General features: G+C 36.7%; 1 protein-coding gene and 1 long non-coding RNA gene across 3 annotated transcripts in view; one reads left to right on the top strand and one right to left on the bottom strand.

The window, feature by feature from the left end:
• Nucleotides 1-12429: 12429 nt before the first annotated feature.
• LOC109491424 overlaps nucleotides 12430-18553 on the top strand; it is a 32231-nt gene continuing 26107 nt past the window's right edge. For both annotated transcript variants that reach the window (XR_002745392.2, XR_006585373.1), the window contains exons 1-2: nucleotides 12430-12528; nucleotides 17499-17871. This is a non-coding gene — a long non-coding RNA (uncharacterized LOC109491424). The remainder of the gene's footprint in view (nucleotides 12529-17498; nucleotides 17872-18553) is intronic.
• Nucleotides 13845-18553, bottom strand: part of STRIT1 (small transmembrane regulator of ion transport 1) — a 38178-nt gene continuing 33469 nt past the window's right edge. Inside the window, exons 3-5 of the mRNA XM_045037412.1 lie at nucleotides 16642-16837; nucleotides 14049-14144; nucleotides 13845-13949 (exon numbers count right to left, since the gene is read on the bottom strand). Coding sequence (XP_044893347.1) covers nucleotides 14053-14144; nucleotides 16642-16654 — 105 coding nt within the window. The 5' untranslated portion in view covers nucleotides 16655-16837 and the 3' untranslated portion in view covers nucleotides 13845-13949; nucleotides 14049-14052. The remainder of the gene's footprint in view (nucleotides 13950-14048; nucleotides 14145-16641; nucleotides 16838-18553) is intronic.

The following is an 18553-nucleotide window of genomic DNA, read 5'->3' as shown; positions in this document are numbered from 1 at the left end:
CATCCCAGCAATAATGGGGTATAGTGCCCAGATCCTGGCTTCTAAATATCATTCTCCAATATGAGGTACCAGGGCTCCTTGGAGAAATGGCTGATTCTAAGGCTGGGGATGAGAAAATGCAAGATAAGTTTGGAGCATTTTATAGCACCAGAAAGTAAGGAAGCACTGTAAAAAATGAGGACACTTCAAAAAGGCACAGGAACAAGACCAAAAGACTTTCCAATGGCCACAGTTGGAGCAATCTGAGTAACAAAATAATCGTAGTATTGGACGATTATTCAAGGAGGAAAAATCCATGAATCCATAGTAATATAAATTTAAAATTAAATGTATAAATACATTGGTGAGAAGAGACAAATCCTCCTCACAAAAAATTCCAATTAATAAATGTGGAAGAAATGAGGGAAACAGAGTATCACCATTAGAACTCCACAGCAATAATTTCTGAGGCAAGATCCACTGATTAACACAAAACTTTAAAAAGAATCAGAATATTTGCATAGCTTCAAAGTACCTCCCCTCAAATATTTATCAATTACTATAGTGGTTTTATCATGTGTCCACAAATTGTTTGATAATCCTCCCTCTAGGAGGGGAAGCTTAATTCCCAACTCTTGAGTGTAGGCTGGACCTAGTGACTCACTTCTGAGGAATAGAAGAAACCTGGAAAATACTCCCCTCAACCAAGTGATCACAGCTGAATCACTGGTGATAAGTCATGTTGAGACCCCTGGTAGGATGCCAAGAGAAAGCCCCATCATCTCTGTGGTGGTCATCTCCCAAATCTAAAATCTTAGCCCAATTACAGGAACACAGACAAACTCAATTTTAAATTGAGACAGAGCCTAAAAAATACCTGACCACTCTTCCACAAAAGTGACAAGGTCCTGAAAGACATGGCAAAACTGTCACAGATTGGAGAAGACTAAGGAGATATGACCGCTGATTTCAACGTGGTATCCTGGATTGGATGCTAGAGCAGAAAAAAGATACTAGTAGAAAAATTCTTAAAATCCCTATTTCTCTGTTTCTCCCTATCACAATGTAAGTTGCCTTCCATGACAGTAGGAACCTTAAAATAAAAGCAGACATTTTATCTGTTGATATAACCCTGTTGATATATATCTGTTGATATATCTGTTGATGCACCTAGAACAGTATCTGGCATATAGAGCATGCACAATGAAGTGTTGTTACATTGAATTTAACCTGACACATTCAGATCCCTAGAGTATGGATCAGTCTTCAAAGGATATCAGAATCCCTAGAAGCTTTCATATAAATTCTTTCTGTTCAAGTCAATGTATATATATTAAATAAAACTTTATTATTAGACTTAATAATTATTTTCAAAATTCATGATATGTTACCATATTAAATTGCCATTTTTATAGATCAAAATAGGTGAACATTCCAACTTCATGTAATTCAAGTTAATAATTCTATGATTTTTATCAGTTCTTTGCTACTAATAACTATAACTCAGTTCCAATGATTTTTTAAACCACTTTATTGAGGTATGGTTGACATACAAAAAGCTGTATATGTTTAAATATACAATTTGTTGAGTTTAGTGATAAGTATACACTCAAAAAACCTTTACCACAATCTATGCCATAAAGATATTCATCACTTATCTTTCCTTCTTTATTTATTATTATTATTTAATGTGTGATAAAAACGTTTAACATAAGATCTACCTCCTTAACAAACTTTTAAGTATACAATACAGTTTTGTTAACTACAGGACCTACGTGGTACAATATATCTCTAGGACTTACTCATCTTGCATAACTGAAACTTTGTACCCTTTCACTAATTAATACCTCCCTGTTTCCCCCTTCCCTGGCAACCATCATCCTACTCTCTGCTTCTATGACTTTATTTATTTTAGATTCCTCATCTAAGTGTTAGGTAGTGTTTGTCCTGTGTCTGACTTATTTCTCTCAGCATAATGTCCTTCAGTTCATCCATGCTGTCATGAGTGGCAGGATTTCCTTCGTTTAAAGACTGGATAATATGACATTGTATGTGGATACCACATTTTCTTTATCCATTCATCTGTCCTTGGATACTTAGGTTGCTTCTATGTCTCAGCTATTGTGATGATAGCCTTGAGAGTGAAAATATCTCTTGGAGGTAGTGATGTCATTTTCTTTGGATATATACCCTGAAGTGGGATTGCTGGATATGATAGTTCTATTTCTAATTTTTTGAGGGAGCACTGTACTCTTTAGTATAGTGAATTGCCAGTTTGTATTTCCATTAATAGCATACAAGGGTTCCAATTTCTCCACATCCTTGCCAACACTTTTTTTTTCCTTTTTTTTTTTTTAAAGACATCCTAACAGATGTAAGGTGATATCTTTTTTTTTTCCCCACCCCAGATGTAAGGTGATATCTTATTGTGGTTTTGATTTGTATGTCCCTGATGATTATTGAAGCTGGGTACTTTCTCATCTTCCCCTTGGGCATTTGCATATCTTCTTTGGAGAAATGTCTCTTCAGTTCCTTTGCCCATTTTTTAATTGGGTTATTTGGGTTTTTTGCTAGTTATGGGAGTTTCCCATATATTCTGAATATTAACACTTTATCAGATATACAGTTTGCCAATTTTCTCCCATTCCATAGATATCCAAACTGGGATAGTTGGTCACCTTGACCAATGCCTATATGAAAGTGTACTGAAGATTTCAAGGTATAAGGGTTCAGGCTCTGCCAGGGCTACCACACCAGCCAGGTCTTCTGTGCAAGAGCCATCTTCCAGTAGGCATCTACTCAGGTAACCCCAGGAAAAAAAAGATGTCTCAGGGAACCCTGTGTTATGGACCAGAAAGGCCCCATCCTGCACCCATCATCCCTGTAGCCACCAGAAAAAGGGGTGATTAAGGGCTTGCTCTGAGGACACAACCATAGAGCACTGTGCTGATCCAAATACTAAAAATTTTAATTAAAAAATAGACAGCATTTTATTTTTTTATTATTTAAAAATTTTTTTTTAACGTTTATGTATTTTTGAGAAGAAAGAGACAGAGCATGAGTGGGGGGGAGGAGAGAGAAAGAAGGAGACACAGAATCTGAAACAGGATCCAGGCTCTGAGCTGTCAGCACAGATCCTGACACAGGGCTCAAACTCATGAACCATGAGATCATGACCTGAGCCGAAGTGGGACGTTCAACCCACTGAGCCACCTAGGCGTCCCTCTTAGGTAAACTTTTAAAACTTATCTACTTCATGTTTGAAATACCATGATTTAAAGAATTTCACTATCATTAGAACCTAACAATGAGTTTTAAAACACGGACATGACCTTGTTTAGAGAAAGACAATAAAAGAGAGCCTATATCTAAATTTTATTCCCCCTTAAGTATAGTTTCCAGAAGCCCAACAAAGCAAATATGTTTCATTAAGTTAAAAGGAAATAAAGATCTTTTTCAAGGTTTGAGATGAAGCATATGCAAACTAGAAAGATAATGTCTTCTCTTGGAAGGGGAGAAAATGTCATTTCCTTTTCTAAACCTTCATTAGATGAAGGGAAATCAGTAACACTTGCTTTACTTACATTAACTTTTTATCCAAAAGCCCGAGAGTCCTGTACAGCAGTGCTCTTAGATCAAAAAAGTGTATTTTATGTTAGTTTCTCTGCCTCCCCATGCTTTGATTTCTTTTCAAGAGGCAGATGTCTTGAATTTGCTCTTGCATATATTTCTTAACCTAATGCTAAGTGAAATCAGACAAGGAAATAAAATCAAGTCATTGTAAAAAGATCTCAAATCCTGCACAAGTCTTTAAACCTAGCTGTAGACCTGGCTTTGGTTTCCTAAAGTCTAACACAAAGCAAAGAATCTTACTGTACTATACATTTTTATTGTATTTCCTCTGGAGTTCATATATATTTAAATAAATGTAATTTCAACAGCAACTGGAATTAAAGGCACTTTTTATAAATCTTTTCTTGACAATATATTTAAAATAGATTTTTAAGTCTCATTGATTACAATGTTGTCTGTTTTATCAGACAATACTCTTTTAAATATGAATTTCAATGGATGCAAGCAGGAAGGAGTGAACTCTCCATTTGTTCACATAGTTTTCACTGTTCTCTACTTTTGGTTTTGTGTCTCTCACCTCCACTACCTTGCTGTCCCCCAAGCATGTGAATTTGTGACCTCTGAATTGTCAAGAATGGACTAATGTTCATCAAAAGTAATTAGAGCCAGATTCAGAAAGAGAGCAAAAACTGTACTTTAAAAGATATTCATCATGGGCACCTGGGTGAGAGTCGGTTAAGCGTCCAACTTTGGCTCAGATCATGATCTCACAGTTCGTGAGTACCAGCCCCGCGTTGGGCTCTCTGCTGACAGCTCAGAGCCTGGAGCCTGCTTCAGATTCTGTGTCTCCCTCTCTCTCTGTCCGTTCCCTGCTGTCACTCTGTCTGTCTCTCTCTCTCTCAAAAATAAATAAACATTTAAAAAAAATTTTTAAAGAAACTCATGGATTTCAAGAAAAAGACTTTGTCAGGTTGTTACCGATACATGCCCAAGCTGAGATGATATTTTAGAAGTTAGCTTGGAGACAGAGCTTCCCAACATGAACACGTGTGCATCACAATCACCTAAAAAGACTTGTTGAAAGACCATGGCTGGGCCCCACCCCCAAAGTTTCTGATTGAAAAGCCCTGGAGTCCCAGTATGTGCATCTCTAACAGGTTTCCAGATGATGCTGATGCTACTTGTCCAGGAACCAAATATTGAGAACTATTGGAATAAGAAATACCCAGAGACTTGAAATAGTTTTAAGAGGAAGGAAACTTTTTTATCAAATTTATTTTTCATGTTACACACACACACACTTATACCCACATGGACTTTATTTTCTTTACTACATGGTTAAAATTCCTTCAGATAAAACTTAGTGGGATATAGTAGTGAATTATTGGAAAGGAATAAATAAGATTTGGAAGGATGTAGGAAGACGTGTTGGAAAACTAAGGGGGGTGGGCTTTAAAAATACAGAGTACATTGACTTGAGAGAAACCAGTCTCTACCTCTATGACAATGAAGGACAATGTGGTTCTGGACACTTATGTGCACAGATGATTCATACCACACAGGTCTTTGTTCTGGTTGTTTAAAAAAAACTTTATCAATTTACTAGAAAATTAACCAGATCTCTATTACAATCTTTTATCAAACAATGGATGGGCCAGACATGGAAAAAAAAAAAAAAACCACAACACATCAAGTACTTTTGCTGGAAATCAGTCTAATTAACTGCAACATGATTGATGATTACTGAGCCTTTAAATTTTCACTGTTCTTCAAGTCCTTCTGTAAATAGTCACCAACTCATAAACCACCTATCTCAAGGGAAGTGGGATTCCAACCATTTTTCCAAGGCTGAGTATTGAGTTGGACTTTCTCTTTACCATTTTTTTAGACTGAGATGATTAATCAGAAGGGCACATCCTCTCACGACCTGGAATACGGCCTTCTCCTAAATTCCAGTTGATAACCGTTAGGCAAAATTACTTCAGGCAATGAATTTCAAATGCTTCTCAGTAGCTAAATTTCTTAATGTGACATCAAAGAAAAGTCAAATGTAGTTTGAAAATATAACACTGAGTTCTGCCCCACACTTGATCCTGGCCTGCTTTCCTCAAGATAATGGGTCACAACACCCTCCTTTCTACTTGGACTCTATTGTACTTCTATTACCTGATGTATTCATACACCACGCCACTTTTCTTCTCAACAGGTTTCCTTGTCACTATCTGTATATACACTACTAAGAGTAATGAGCTGTTGCTGCTGCTGTTGCTGTTTTTAAACCTCTTTGGATTCCTGGATGGGAGTCATCACTAAGTGCCACTGATTTATTTTTTCTCTTTTCTCTAAATTGAATTTATGTAGACATGGATTTTTAAAAAAGTCTTCCAAAGAATTACTTTTTTAAAAGTGTTTTATTTTAATTCCAGTATAGTAAACATACAGTGTTATATTAGTTTCAGGTGTATAATAAAGTGATTCAACAGTTCCATACATCACCCAGTGCTCATCAGAAGTACACTTTTTTTTTTTTTTAATTTTTTTTTCTTCAACGTTCATTTTTACTCTTGGGACAGAGAGAGACAGAGCATGAGCAGGGGAGGGGCAGAGAGAGAGGGAGACACAGAATCAGAAACAGGCTCCAGGCTCTGAGCCATCAGCCCAGAGCCCGACGCGGGGCTCGAACTCACGGACCGCGAGATCATGACCTGGCTGAAGCCGGACGCTTAACCGACTGCGCCACCCAGGCGCCCCAGAAGTACACTTCTTAATCCCCATGATCTATTTCACCCATCCCCCCCTCTACCTCCCCTCTGGTAACTATCAATTTGTTCTCTAGAACAAAGAGTCTGTTTCTTGGTTTGTCTTTCTCTCTTTTTTTCCTTTGCTTATTTGTTTTGTTTCTTAAATTTGCCATATGAGTGAAATGATACAGTATTTGTCTTTCTCTGACGTATTTTGCTTAGCATTATACCATCTAGCTCTATCCATGTTGTTACAAGTGGCAAGATTTCATTCTTTCTTGTTTTTTTTTTTTTTTAATGTTTATTTATTTTTGAGAAGAGAGAGACAGAGAATGAACAGGGGAGGGGCAGAGAGAGAGGGAGGCACAGAGTCCAAAGCAGGCTCTAGGCTCCGAGCTGTCAGCACATAGCCCGACGCGGGGCTCAAACTCACAGACCGTGAGATCATGACCTGAGCCGAAGTTGGATGCTTAACAGACTGAGCCACCCAGGCGCCCCCATTCTTTCTCATGGCTGAAAAACATTTCATTGTATATATATACTACCTCTTCTTCATCCCTTCCTCTATCAATGAACACTTGGACTGTTTCCATATCTTGGTTATGGTTAATGCTGCAATAACCGTTCTTTCTTCAATGTCTTAGAGTTTTCAGAGCACAGTTTTTCACTCCTTTGTTAAATTTATTGCTAGGTAATTTTATTATTTTTTTGGTGCATAAAGGATTACTTTTCTGGGTATTCTGTATCATAGCTAAGTCCCAGGACTATGAAGCAACGTCTCTTAACTTGAAAACTTTTACTTTTTTTAAGTATTTTTTAAATTTATTTATTTATTTTGAGAGGAAGTGACGAGCAGAAAGACAGGAAGAGAGAGAGAATCCCAAGAAGGCTCTGCACTGTCAGCACAGAGCCTGACAACAGGGCTTAGACTCCTAAACCTCCAGATCATGACTTGAGCTGATATTGAGTCAGACGCTTAACCAACTGAGCCACCCAGGTGCCCCATCTAAACTTGAAAAATTTTAACTCATCACATTGTAGAGACATGCACCAGGCAACCAGACAGTTGGACTTTCAGAGATCCCATATCAACTTCACTGTATACCTCTATCAAGATTGGTAGGAAAATGAATACATCAGCCTCGGGCTTAGCGAAGAAGAAGGGGGTAAGGGAGGGACTTTTGAGCATCTCAGAGCAAGTGCAGCTGTTCAGTGCTTTAACTACATGAAGATACAGGCCAATGGAATATAAAAATGTAAGCAATATAGATACATGCCACACCATAAATAAGACTAAGTCATTTACTGTACAAGTTCAATGCTCTCTCCATTTCCATCAATCTTAAACACACATGCTGCAAGTTGGCATCTGTTATAGCAGAAAGACTATATACAACAGCCCTGGGTTAAGTTCTGCTGAGCTGGTGACCAGCTGTGGGACTTTGCCCAAATAAAGACTTCCTAAGTCTTATTTCACACATCTGGATACACCTACCTTTCATGAGAATCAAGTGAGATAATGAATAAGAAAGCACTTTTACAACCATATCATGTAAAGTATCTTGTAAACACATTGCAATGATTTTGGATGGATACCCACTTAATTGCTAATAGCAGTTACTTCTGAGGAAGTGAGCAGCACTGAAGATAGATGAAGCAAATCTGAACTTTTTACTACTGAATTGTTTGAGGTTGTCAGGGGAAGAGGGCCTTTCTTACAGATGTCTCTTTTAATGATAGTCTTCATATGTCTTTGTTATTAGAACTATGCAAGGATCTAAAAACCCTTACTATCTAGGGATTACATGTTTACTTGCAAGCACTTGTGTGAATATCGCTACAGCACTTACAACATGAAAACCCTCAACTCACTCTATCTGTAGATACAGAGAAAGCTTTAAAGTTCCATGTCCCTTTGCTTCTTGAAGGAGGCTCACATTTGAGCCAAAATTTAAAGTCTAGAAGGAGGCAGTTATATAAATTTAGGTGTTTGGAAACGGGGTGGAATATGCTAGGGCCAAGAGTAGTTATTTTCCAGAACAGAACATGCAAAGTTGGCTTAGAGCTAGAAATGAAAGTAGGCAGCCCAGATATACCTGGTTAAGAGCCTTAAGTTCTATGGTACAAAGATCCTTTAATGTCAAAGGACTGACAACAGAAACCTAAGAACTTGACAATATTACATAGAAAGGGACTGAATGGAAAACCAAAAGGAGGTTAGAGAAAGAATGGAGGTTGTGCCAAGGGATGCAAATGTGGAGACCAAGAAGCATGAAAATAAAATGTCACCTAGAAGAAACAAATGTAGTTGTTAATTCTTTAAATATAGGGTAGAGATTTCCTCCTCTGAAATTTGGTGCATCTTCTAGTATAGTTCAAAAAGAATCTTAGGGGCACCTGGGTGGCTTAGTTGGCTGAGCGTCTGACTCTTGATTTCAGTTCAGGTCATGACCCCCAGAGCTGTGGGATTGAGCCCTGTGTCGGGCTCCTGTCTGAGCATGGAACCTGCTTGAGATTCTCCCTCTCTCTACCTCTGCTCCTCTATCCCACTTGCACTCTCTCTCAGAAAAAAGTCTTATAATTTGATCATACAGTATAGTAGAAAACAATTTGTAATTTGAAATCAGAAGACATGGGGTCAAGTATTGTTTGTACCAATCACTAACTATATAATCATGAACAAGTCTCAACATTTCTGTACTCCAGCCTGCTTATTTTCAACACGGAGTTAATGATAATTTCTACTTCACAGAGTTGTTCACTGGAATAAGTAAGAATGTATGTAAGATGTAATAAGGAAAATTGTGATATTAATAATGATTAAAATAATCTTACATTAGTTGGGCACGTAGTAACTGTTAGACACTGTGCTAAGAGCTTCACGCTCTTAATATATCTCATGAGGCTGTTTGGTTAAAGGTAATGTTCAGGCATTCATTCACTTATTCACTTGATATATATCCATGAGACATCTTCCTGTCATGTCTAGTGAATCCTACATTGTCACACATCCTACATTGAAAGAGTTTATTATGCTCATCATGGTGAACATTTTGTAATCAATATAAATGTTGAATCACTGTGTTGTATACCTGAACCTAATATTATATGTCAACTATACATCAGTTTGAAAAAGAGGATCTGCCATTTATTTAGTGGGGAATGTGTGTGCGTGTGTGTGCGTGTGTGTGTGTGTTTGGAGGTAAGGGTGCTCAGATAAACTCTTACCAAGTTGATAATGTCTAATAACTCTGAATTCTAAAATAATGTTCTTCCAATGGTTAATTAGTCGACTCGTTTTTAAATCTGTTTGGTGGGGGGTGCCTGGGTGGCTCAGTCACTTGAGCAAATGACTTCAGCTCAGGTCATGGTCTTGCAGTTTGTCGGGCTCTGTGCTGGCAGCTCAGAGCCTGGAGCCTGCTTCAGATTCTGCATCTCCCTCTCTGACTCTCTCTCCCTCTCTCTCTCCCTGTCAAAAATAAATAAACATTAAAAGACATTTTAAATCTGTTTGGCAGGTTGAGACCAGTATTTTGTCTTAAATTATCACCGACCCTACTTATTTGTATCACAAGACTCTGAGAATCCAGATGCATTACTCGAGTGGCAGTGAGATCCCAACAGCTCTCAGCATGTCTGGTATCTTGATCTGGCAAATAAACTAAAGCCTGCTTGCATAACTTTGAGGAGACTCCTGGGAGAACTCCTCGAAGAAGCCAGGCTTGAGGAACTTGACCCAGTGATAGTGAATTCAGTGTGGCAGGTGCCACTTGAGTCTGTCTGGCTCTGCCCTGGATGTATGTCCTAGGGAGCCAGAGGGGAGGCTGAAAATGAAAACTAAAAGAACTATTTAATTAAGCCCTGAGGAAAATGTAACATTAGGCAGCACTGCTTTAGAACTCCACAAACAACTACTTGCTCACAGACCAACATATAGGCCCAGTGAGGGCTGCCATGGGAGAGATGGGGGAAATGGGAAACCACCCACAGTGTCTCTGAGACACGGCTGGGTCCTGGAGAGGAGAAGTGGTGACTAGAGCAGGGGACATATTCATAAGCCCATGTGAGCCACATGAGACCCTCCTGGCTTCCTCAGCAGGAGGGTGCAAGAGCCAAGGAAGTTAGAATTACTGATATTAAGGTGATTTCATTACTCCCCATGGGCTACTGAGACCAGAAAAGAAGTGTCAATTCCGTACAACAGGGAAATAGGAGGAGAGTGAGAGAGAATATTAAATAAAGATAAGAGCAGAAAATGAAGGGAAAAACAAAATTGGACAGATCTGGCTATATGCTTGAAGAGGTCCAAAGCAATCTCTCCATCTACTGTCAATGGGCTCCAAAGCAAGTTTCTACCTTTAGCGAGATAAATGAGGAATATGCCCAATGTCTATAACAACCTGATGAGATCACCGTGTCGATTAAACTAGGGAATTGCATTTTCTAAATGCAAATACATCCTATCCTGAGTATATCTTCACATGGTAGAGATGAGAGAAAACAAATAGGATGCCAGGTTAGAGGCTTTAAGCACATCAGTATGCAAACCACTTTTTAAGCCTGTTTCCATTTTACTCTCCACTTCTGGACCGATTTTACAGAGCAGGTAACCTGTAACTCAAAACAATCTCTCCATGACCCTATTTCATTCAGCAGCAAGATTCTAATCAATATCCTATTTCCTTTAATAGTCATAGGCATAAGCTCTAAAAATAACTTCATCAGCTCTATATTTGTGTCATTTGGAATTTTGAATTTATAAGGGCGTGTATGCCCAGCCCAGGGAAATTACTGAAAATGGTCTTAAATCTCCGATAATGGCCTAAATTTGAAGCCCTGGGATATTTCTGTCCTTCCAAAAAAAAAAAAAAAACCCACTTTGTGCCCACTCAGGATTCGTTCAGATGATTTATAAGAAATTGCATACCCATCTCACTTTGCAAAACAGGAAATCACTTTCAAAGGAGAGCAGAATAAAACACCTTATCCATCTCATTCTCAGGGAAATTACCAACTCAAAATATTCTTCTGCTTTTGATGTTCTTTCTTTCCTCTAAAGGAATCTCAGGCTAATGTATATTTATGTTTTAAGTGGAACTACTGTGCTTGTCTAAGAAAGAAGAGGAGAAAGGGGATGTCTGAGAAACTGCAATAAGCAAAAATAAAGGACAGTAAATAAAACAAATAATAAAACTAGGAAATTTCCTCAGGAAAAAAGAGAAATTCAGGTTTATTTTATTATAAGATCGATAGATGCGTATTACTTGAAAACCTTGTATCTGTTTGTGCACAGGGATCTCTCCTCCAGGACTTATCCTTGGGAATTTTCTCAGCTCTGTTGAGCTTGGTAGATCATGAGGAGTTTCCTTAAACATTTCAAGACTCAGTGGAATTTGTCACTTTTCCCAGACACAGAGAGTGATAAACAGCTTTCTTTAAAGTTTTTTATATTTTATGTCCTAATAGGTATTAGAAAAGTAGTATTTCTCAGCTCTAATATCAATACAGGTCTTGGGGTAGGGGAGAGGCATAGGGTGGGTATTATGATGATGTAAGGCTAGGCATTAATTCAGTCAAAAATGTCAAGAAACAGTTAACCCATCATACTCTTCTCAAATAGGTATAACTGCACTTTGACAGAACGTACACTGAAGATTTTGGAAATTTAAAAACATATAAGCTTCTATGCCTTATAAGATCTGTATGCAATCATCTACTCAGATGTATTATTCACAGATCACTAGTCACTTCTTTGAGAATTCCAATCCAGCTTAAATTGCTTCAACATCTTTAAAGTTCAAACTTAGAGCATCAACATTGTGTATTCAAGGATATTGTAGGGGGAAAATAATTACCCTTTTGGTGCATATTTAGTAGTTGTCTAATTTGAATTATAGTCTATACGTTGAAAAGGTAAGAAATGGATTCACCAATAAAGGGCTTAAATTTAATAAAGAAAATAAAATTCACATATGTGAAAATATTAGTGGACAAATAGCACTATGTATCATTATACTTAATGTAATTAAAATATATAATAAATATAATATAATATAATATAATATAATATAATATAATATAATATAATATAATATAATATAATATAATATAATAATATAGTGCAATTTTTTTGCTGCAGCAATAAACAGAAAAGTGGCTGGGACTTACCAATGTAAGCTATCGTGGATCAATGTCTATATGTATCTGGAGGAATGCCTACATATACACATACACTGTAAGTGTGTTTTCCAAACTTCTATGATAATAAAAATCACCAGGAGAATTGATTTTTTTAACAGGCTTTCTCCAGACCTACCAAAACAAACTCTTAGAGAAGGAGCTCAAGAATCTGTATTTTTCACAAATGACTCCGTCAATTCAGATCAGGCAGGTTGAGAAAACACTGTGGTCCTCAAAACAATCCCATGAGAATATTATTATCCTTCTTTTATAGTTGAGAAACTGAGGTTAGAGAGATTAATTAACTATTCAAAGGACTCCCAAGTTAGGATAAAGCAATCTGACTTCCAAAATTTTTGTTCTTTTTTACTGCGCTAAGCTTTCTTTGTTCTCTGAGAAAATGATCAGGTTGGATGTGGAAACATAGAAAAATAGAAAAATTCATTTCTATTCCTCCTTTAAAACGTTACCTTCTGTTTTAAAGTGCTGGAGAAAAGAATATTGAGCCCTTGAATAAGAATGTGCATATTGATACAGCCCCCTCCATTTTATAGAAAGGTAGAATACATAATTCTGTACCTGGCTTTTTTCACTCAACACTTTGACCTGGGGATGACATCACATCAGTATATAGAGACCCCCTTCATTCGTTTTCACAGACGTCCAAGTAACACATTATGTAGCTAGAACTCAATTTATTTAGTCAGCCCCCTGTTAATGGACCCTTGGCTTGTTTCCAGGTTTTTGCTATAACAAATTATGCCTTAATGAGTAGCCCTGTGCAGATGCCATTTTGCACTTTTACCAGTGTGCATCTGTGGGAAATGCAATATTCTTAGAAAAGGAATGGCTGAGTCAGAACTTAAATACATATTTAATTCTGATAGATATTGACTGTCAAACACCTCTAAAAATTCTGTACCATTTTTAATTTCTAAAGGCAGTATATGAGCGTGTTTTATTCCCCACATATATAAAGTCAAACATCTTTGTTTTGTCCCAGCTACGAGGTGAGCGATGGTTCTCCAGTGCGGTTTTAATTACACTTCTTTTATCATGAGCAAGAGGGGAAGTTTATATTTACAGCTTATTTTCTGTGAACAACGATCTCTATTCATCTCTAGCTCATTTTTTCTATAGGGTTTTTTTTTGGTGGGTACCCCCCCAAAATTTTTAATGTAATTTATCAAACTTTTCCCTATTGGTTATGCATTTTTAGTCAAAGTTTGGAACATTTTTCCTATTCCCAGGTTATAGAGAAATTCATCCATAATTTCTTACAGTTCTTATTTGTAGTTGGAATTTTTAAAAGGTCCTAAAAAGATTCATATGTACACCAAAGTAACAGTTTACAAATCCAAGGTTAGAAAGTGATGTCAAACATTGCAGTTTATTTACATAAGAAATGTTTAATAATCTGTCATGTTCATGTTTTTCTTAATTCTTCTAAATGAAGTCAGTCTGCAGTCTTCTTGCCTGTATGATAAAATGTTCCATTAGTAAAACAGAAAAGATTATTCCTGGAGTAACGTATGGTCTTTATGAATAAACATATTCAATTATTGAAAACTTTACCTTTCTAAGAGAAGACAACATAAACCATTATGATGCAGCCCACAATCCAGCCAATCAAGAGAAGAATAGGGACCAGAAGGTGTGATAGTGTAGATTCTGGTTAAAAATAAAGAAAAGAAAACAGAGTAGGTAGGTCATTTTGGCATCATATCTTCTGAAGATAGAGAATTTATTTGAGAGAATAAATGGAATCTGATAATATCAAGAGGAAAAAAAAATACACTCTTCAGTCACTCTCAGACATGATTATTATCTTCTGTTTTACAAAGGGTACATGAGACTCGGCTGGGTATTTAAAAGGAAAGACCTGTGTTCAAATGATAGGCTTTCCTTATACAGTTATGCGACCTTGGGCAACTCTGAGCTTGAACTTCCCTATTTGTAGAGATAATGAAACTTGTGATATCTACCTCCCTGAGTTGTTGAGAGGATCAAATGATACTGTGCATGTGCAAGAGCTTTGCAAACTCTAACCTTCCTGTGTGCCTAGGGTGCACAGAACACATCCCTGCATTTGTTCAAGAACACAGAGAACAGCTGTTTACATAGAAACCATCGAAAATGACTTTTGAGGCAATTCCTCCTAAACTAAATAATCATAATATAGGGAAAGTTATTGAAAATTGTTGTTAGCCTTCATAGCTGACTTTAATCCTAAGTATCATAGGAAAAGAAAAGCATTATACCTTATATAATCATTCTCAACTAGAGAAAAGAGATTCTATTTTCTTAACATATTCAGTAGAGCAACCAACACTGATCCAACACACATAAAAGACGTTTAGAACAATGATTACTCCTGTGTCTATTTTGAACTCTAATCTGAAGAAAGCAATTTATAAAATTATCATTTTTTAAATATTCATTGTACATGCACACCACACAAAAAGATTCAAAAAGAGCACAAAAAGACATCATATAGAATTAATGTCCACACATTAAGGACTCAGATATATTCTTAACTGAAAAGCACAATTAGGTTTTGTACCACCAGCTAACAAAGAGAACGCATATTCTTAGCAATTGTGTGCCTGTTACCATTTCTATCATTTTAAAATGTGAAGTTTTTTTTTAAGTACTATTAAAATCATCAGGAAAAGAAACACTTCCAAAATTAGGAGCTCCTCTAATAAAAGCAAACTTTGTGAAGTTAAAGTGAATTTTAATAGTTTAAATCTATCTTTCCAGGAATGTTGGCATGTCTTTTAACTCTCACAAATTCAACGGGTTTTCCTTGCTTCTCCATCTCGCTTTGACCTTGAACAAAGCATTAACCACTCATGGAAAAACCTTTCTCTTTACCTGTCTGTGGTATTGCTTTAAGTATAAAGCGAACATTGTGATATGCCCTTTACTCTCATTTGGATGAAAGCGTTTTTATGAATTAAGGTGCCATTACAGTGGGAGTACATAGCAGTAATTTTTTTGAACTGTTCATATATGCGATTTCACTTTTTTCCCAGTTTCAAAGAACTTAAAAATTAATACGAATATTCTAATTGAGCATTTATAAATATCTTATACAAGCATATTTTTGTACGATTCTAAAATTTACATATAATAAAGCCCTAAAAGTATATATCTCATTATTTACTACTCATTGTAAAACAGTACAGTTGACTGCATTTCAACACTCAGAGTATGCCTGCATTTGTGTTCTTTTAACATGAATATTTTAAGTTTTACCATAATCTGTAGCATTGTCACTTATATTATGGCACAAACAAGCACAAAACTTCTTTTTAAATATGAAGAGTGATTTCAAAATGCTTCTCTCTGTCCAATTCTGAGCATGCCCAAGAGGTTATACCTGGAAGTATCCTTAAGGGCACTGTGCTCTGAAACAAGACTGTCTGCATTCAGAATCTGCTGTCACCACTTTCTATGATCACAGGCAAGTGGCTATACTCAGCTATGCCTCAGTTTCCTTATCTGTAAAATGGAAATGAAGACAATACTGCCTATCTCATGAGATCATTGTCCAGATTAAGAGCAAACAGTGTAGTGTAAAAGAGCATTTCTTGGATACAATATATATTCAGCCCCTTCTGTCATAGTAGAGTCAATCATTTTTCTTAAATATAACACACATTTTAAAACCAGAAAATAAATTCAGATCTGAAGCATATCAGAAATGACTAAGTCCATTTTATTTATTTTCACTTCAGAGGCAGAAAACAGGCCCAGAGAGCTAGCGGAGCTTCCCCAAACTCACATGGCTGATCTGTGGACAGCCATGAATTGAGGACAGAATCAAATGTCCTCAATTCTGGTCCAGCACACCACAATACCTCGAATCTTGTATAACACTCGAGAATAACTGACTCCTACCTCTTTCAAAACAAGCATGAACAAATTAAGCTCTTCTGTTTGTTTGATCCTTTGAAACTACATGTAACGTACAGACATAATCCATAAATTGTACATTGAATGGCTTTTTTCGTAGCCATGCTAACATATATGATGAATGCCCATTTAGCAGAGATGCCCCATTCTTAAGAATAACTGAGAAATACTAAATACTGGGGAACATAAAATAAACCAGGGAGCTTGGGCCTGTCTTACCAAGAGGGTCTGATGCCTTAAATCTTACCTTTTTCAGCCATTCTTCCTGTTGCTGGGTGGGTTGGTCAGGGCCACACTCACCTCTTCGTTGTTGTCACACACCGTCTCTTTGAACTTTAAATAGATATCTGAAGAGTGTGGCAGCTGCCTCTCTCCTGACTGCCAATTGTCTGCAGAGTGATGTAAGGTGTTGGAGAACAGATCTCCCCTGGCTCTTCTTTATCCTGTTATCATGGAGGAAGCAACGGGCTATATAAGCTAAACAATTAAAGAAGTTGAGCTATCCTAACCCAGAGATGGGCAGATTTTTAATTCACCCAATGCCTTCAGGCAACATGGAGAAAATGTTTAGGAAAGGGGGTGTACAGAGGAAAAACGGCATTGCAATTAGACAAGTTCTATCAAGGAGAGAGGGTAATCTACTGGGGGAAAAACACTTTGGAGTCGGAAAGACCTGGCTTCAAATTCCAACTCTGCTATTTCTGTAATGAAGGCCAAGTTGCTTAACCTGAGTATCAGCCTCTTGAATTTTAAAATGAGAATAGTGATACCTTTCCACAGTGGAGGGGTCATAAAGAGGAGATGAAAAAGCTATGTGGAAATACAGACATTTATTACATTACAGGATGCAAAAGATAAAGTAAATTAAGTGGTGCCCCTCACTGTGAACCATTCTAAAAACAGAACATTTTAATATAAATGTACTAGAAACTAAAACAACGAAAGGCTGGGGTATTGCCTAGAATTTTCAGAGAGCAGTCATAAGCTTGTTTTTATTAGCAATATATAAAAATAGGACATCCCATTTTTCAAAGTCCAACCTGGTTTATGTAATATGACCTAGACTGTGCTCTAGATTCTCACTGGAATAACTTTAATTTTCAGGTCTGGATGGAAAAGTTTTGCAAAATGACCCTGTGACCAACTTCTCAAAAAGTCCACCACAAGATTAAGGGTGTCCTTCTTGAAAAGACAAGAGTTGCCTGACCAAGTCTACCTCCACAGAGCTCCAAGAGGGAGGTGTCCCTGCAAATGACCACATCTCATCACTCACCAGAATCCACCCATGGTTCTCCATCTCCCAGAAAATAAAAATCTGAACTCCTCACTGAGTACCTGAAAAGCCTCATCTTCCTACTTTCCCACTTGCAGTGACACCTCAGCCACAGTGAATCCTTTGTGATATATGAATTCGGGATGAATTGATTTTTTACCTCAAGTCATATGCCTATAATTAGACTGTGCAGCCAACAATGTGGTAAGTTTATTACATGATTATGCAATATGTTTATGTTATATCATTCAAGCACAGTTGTCATCTCTCTCTTTCTCTATATACAATTTAAATATATTTTTAAAAATGCCTGGGTATACCAGACAGAAGAGAGACTTGTAATATCTATGTAACAAAATCCCCGGTAAAGTCCATTTTTTTTAATACTAAATAATTATATATTGATAAAAGGTTAATTGAGGCAAGATACACAGAGATAGAATGAAAAAGTGATTAATCTCACTTAAATACTGATTTTTTAAACTAAATAGATTCAAATGAATACCCTATCTTAAGACCAAAAAAAAAAAAAAAAAAGATATTAAAAAGAAACAGTGACATACCATCCAAAAAACAAATATACATATATACTAGTATAAAACAATTTGCCTAAAGTGGTTAAAAACAGAATGTATGAAAACATTTCTACATTAAAATTACCTTAAGCTTTCTTTTTTGATATAAAATTGACTATTATTAACATTGCTACCAATTTGAATTTTGAGGAGGAATTACTTTATAACTCATCATTTATTTTTGTTTTCTACAGAAAATGAGGGGGGGGGAGAATTAATTCAATGAACATGAATTGCCCAGATCTCAGAAAAGAGTTCAGTCTAGAATCTCATTTCTTTGGTATCCCATCAGTAACTTTTAAAAAATAATT

Source organism: Felis catus, chromosome C2 (assembly GCF_018350175.1).
Source record: "Felis catus isolate Fca126 chromosome C2, F.catus_Fca126_mat1.0, whole genome shotgun sequence".
Classification (NCBI taxonomy): domain Eukaryota; kingdom Metazoa; phylum Chordata; class Mammalia; order Carnivora; family Felidae; genus Felis; species Felis catus.
The sequence above is the reverse complement of the archived record's forward strand: the minus strand, read 5'-3'. Positions and strand labels throughout refer to the sequence as shown.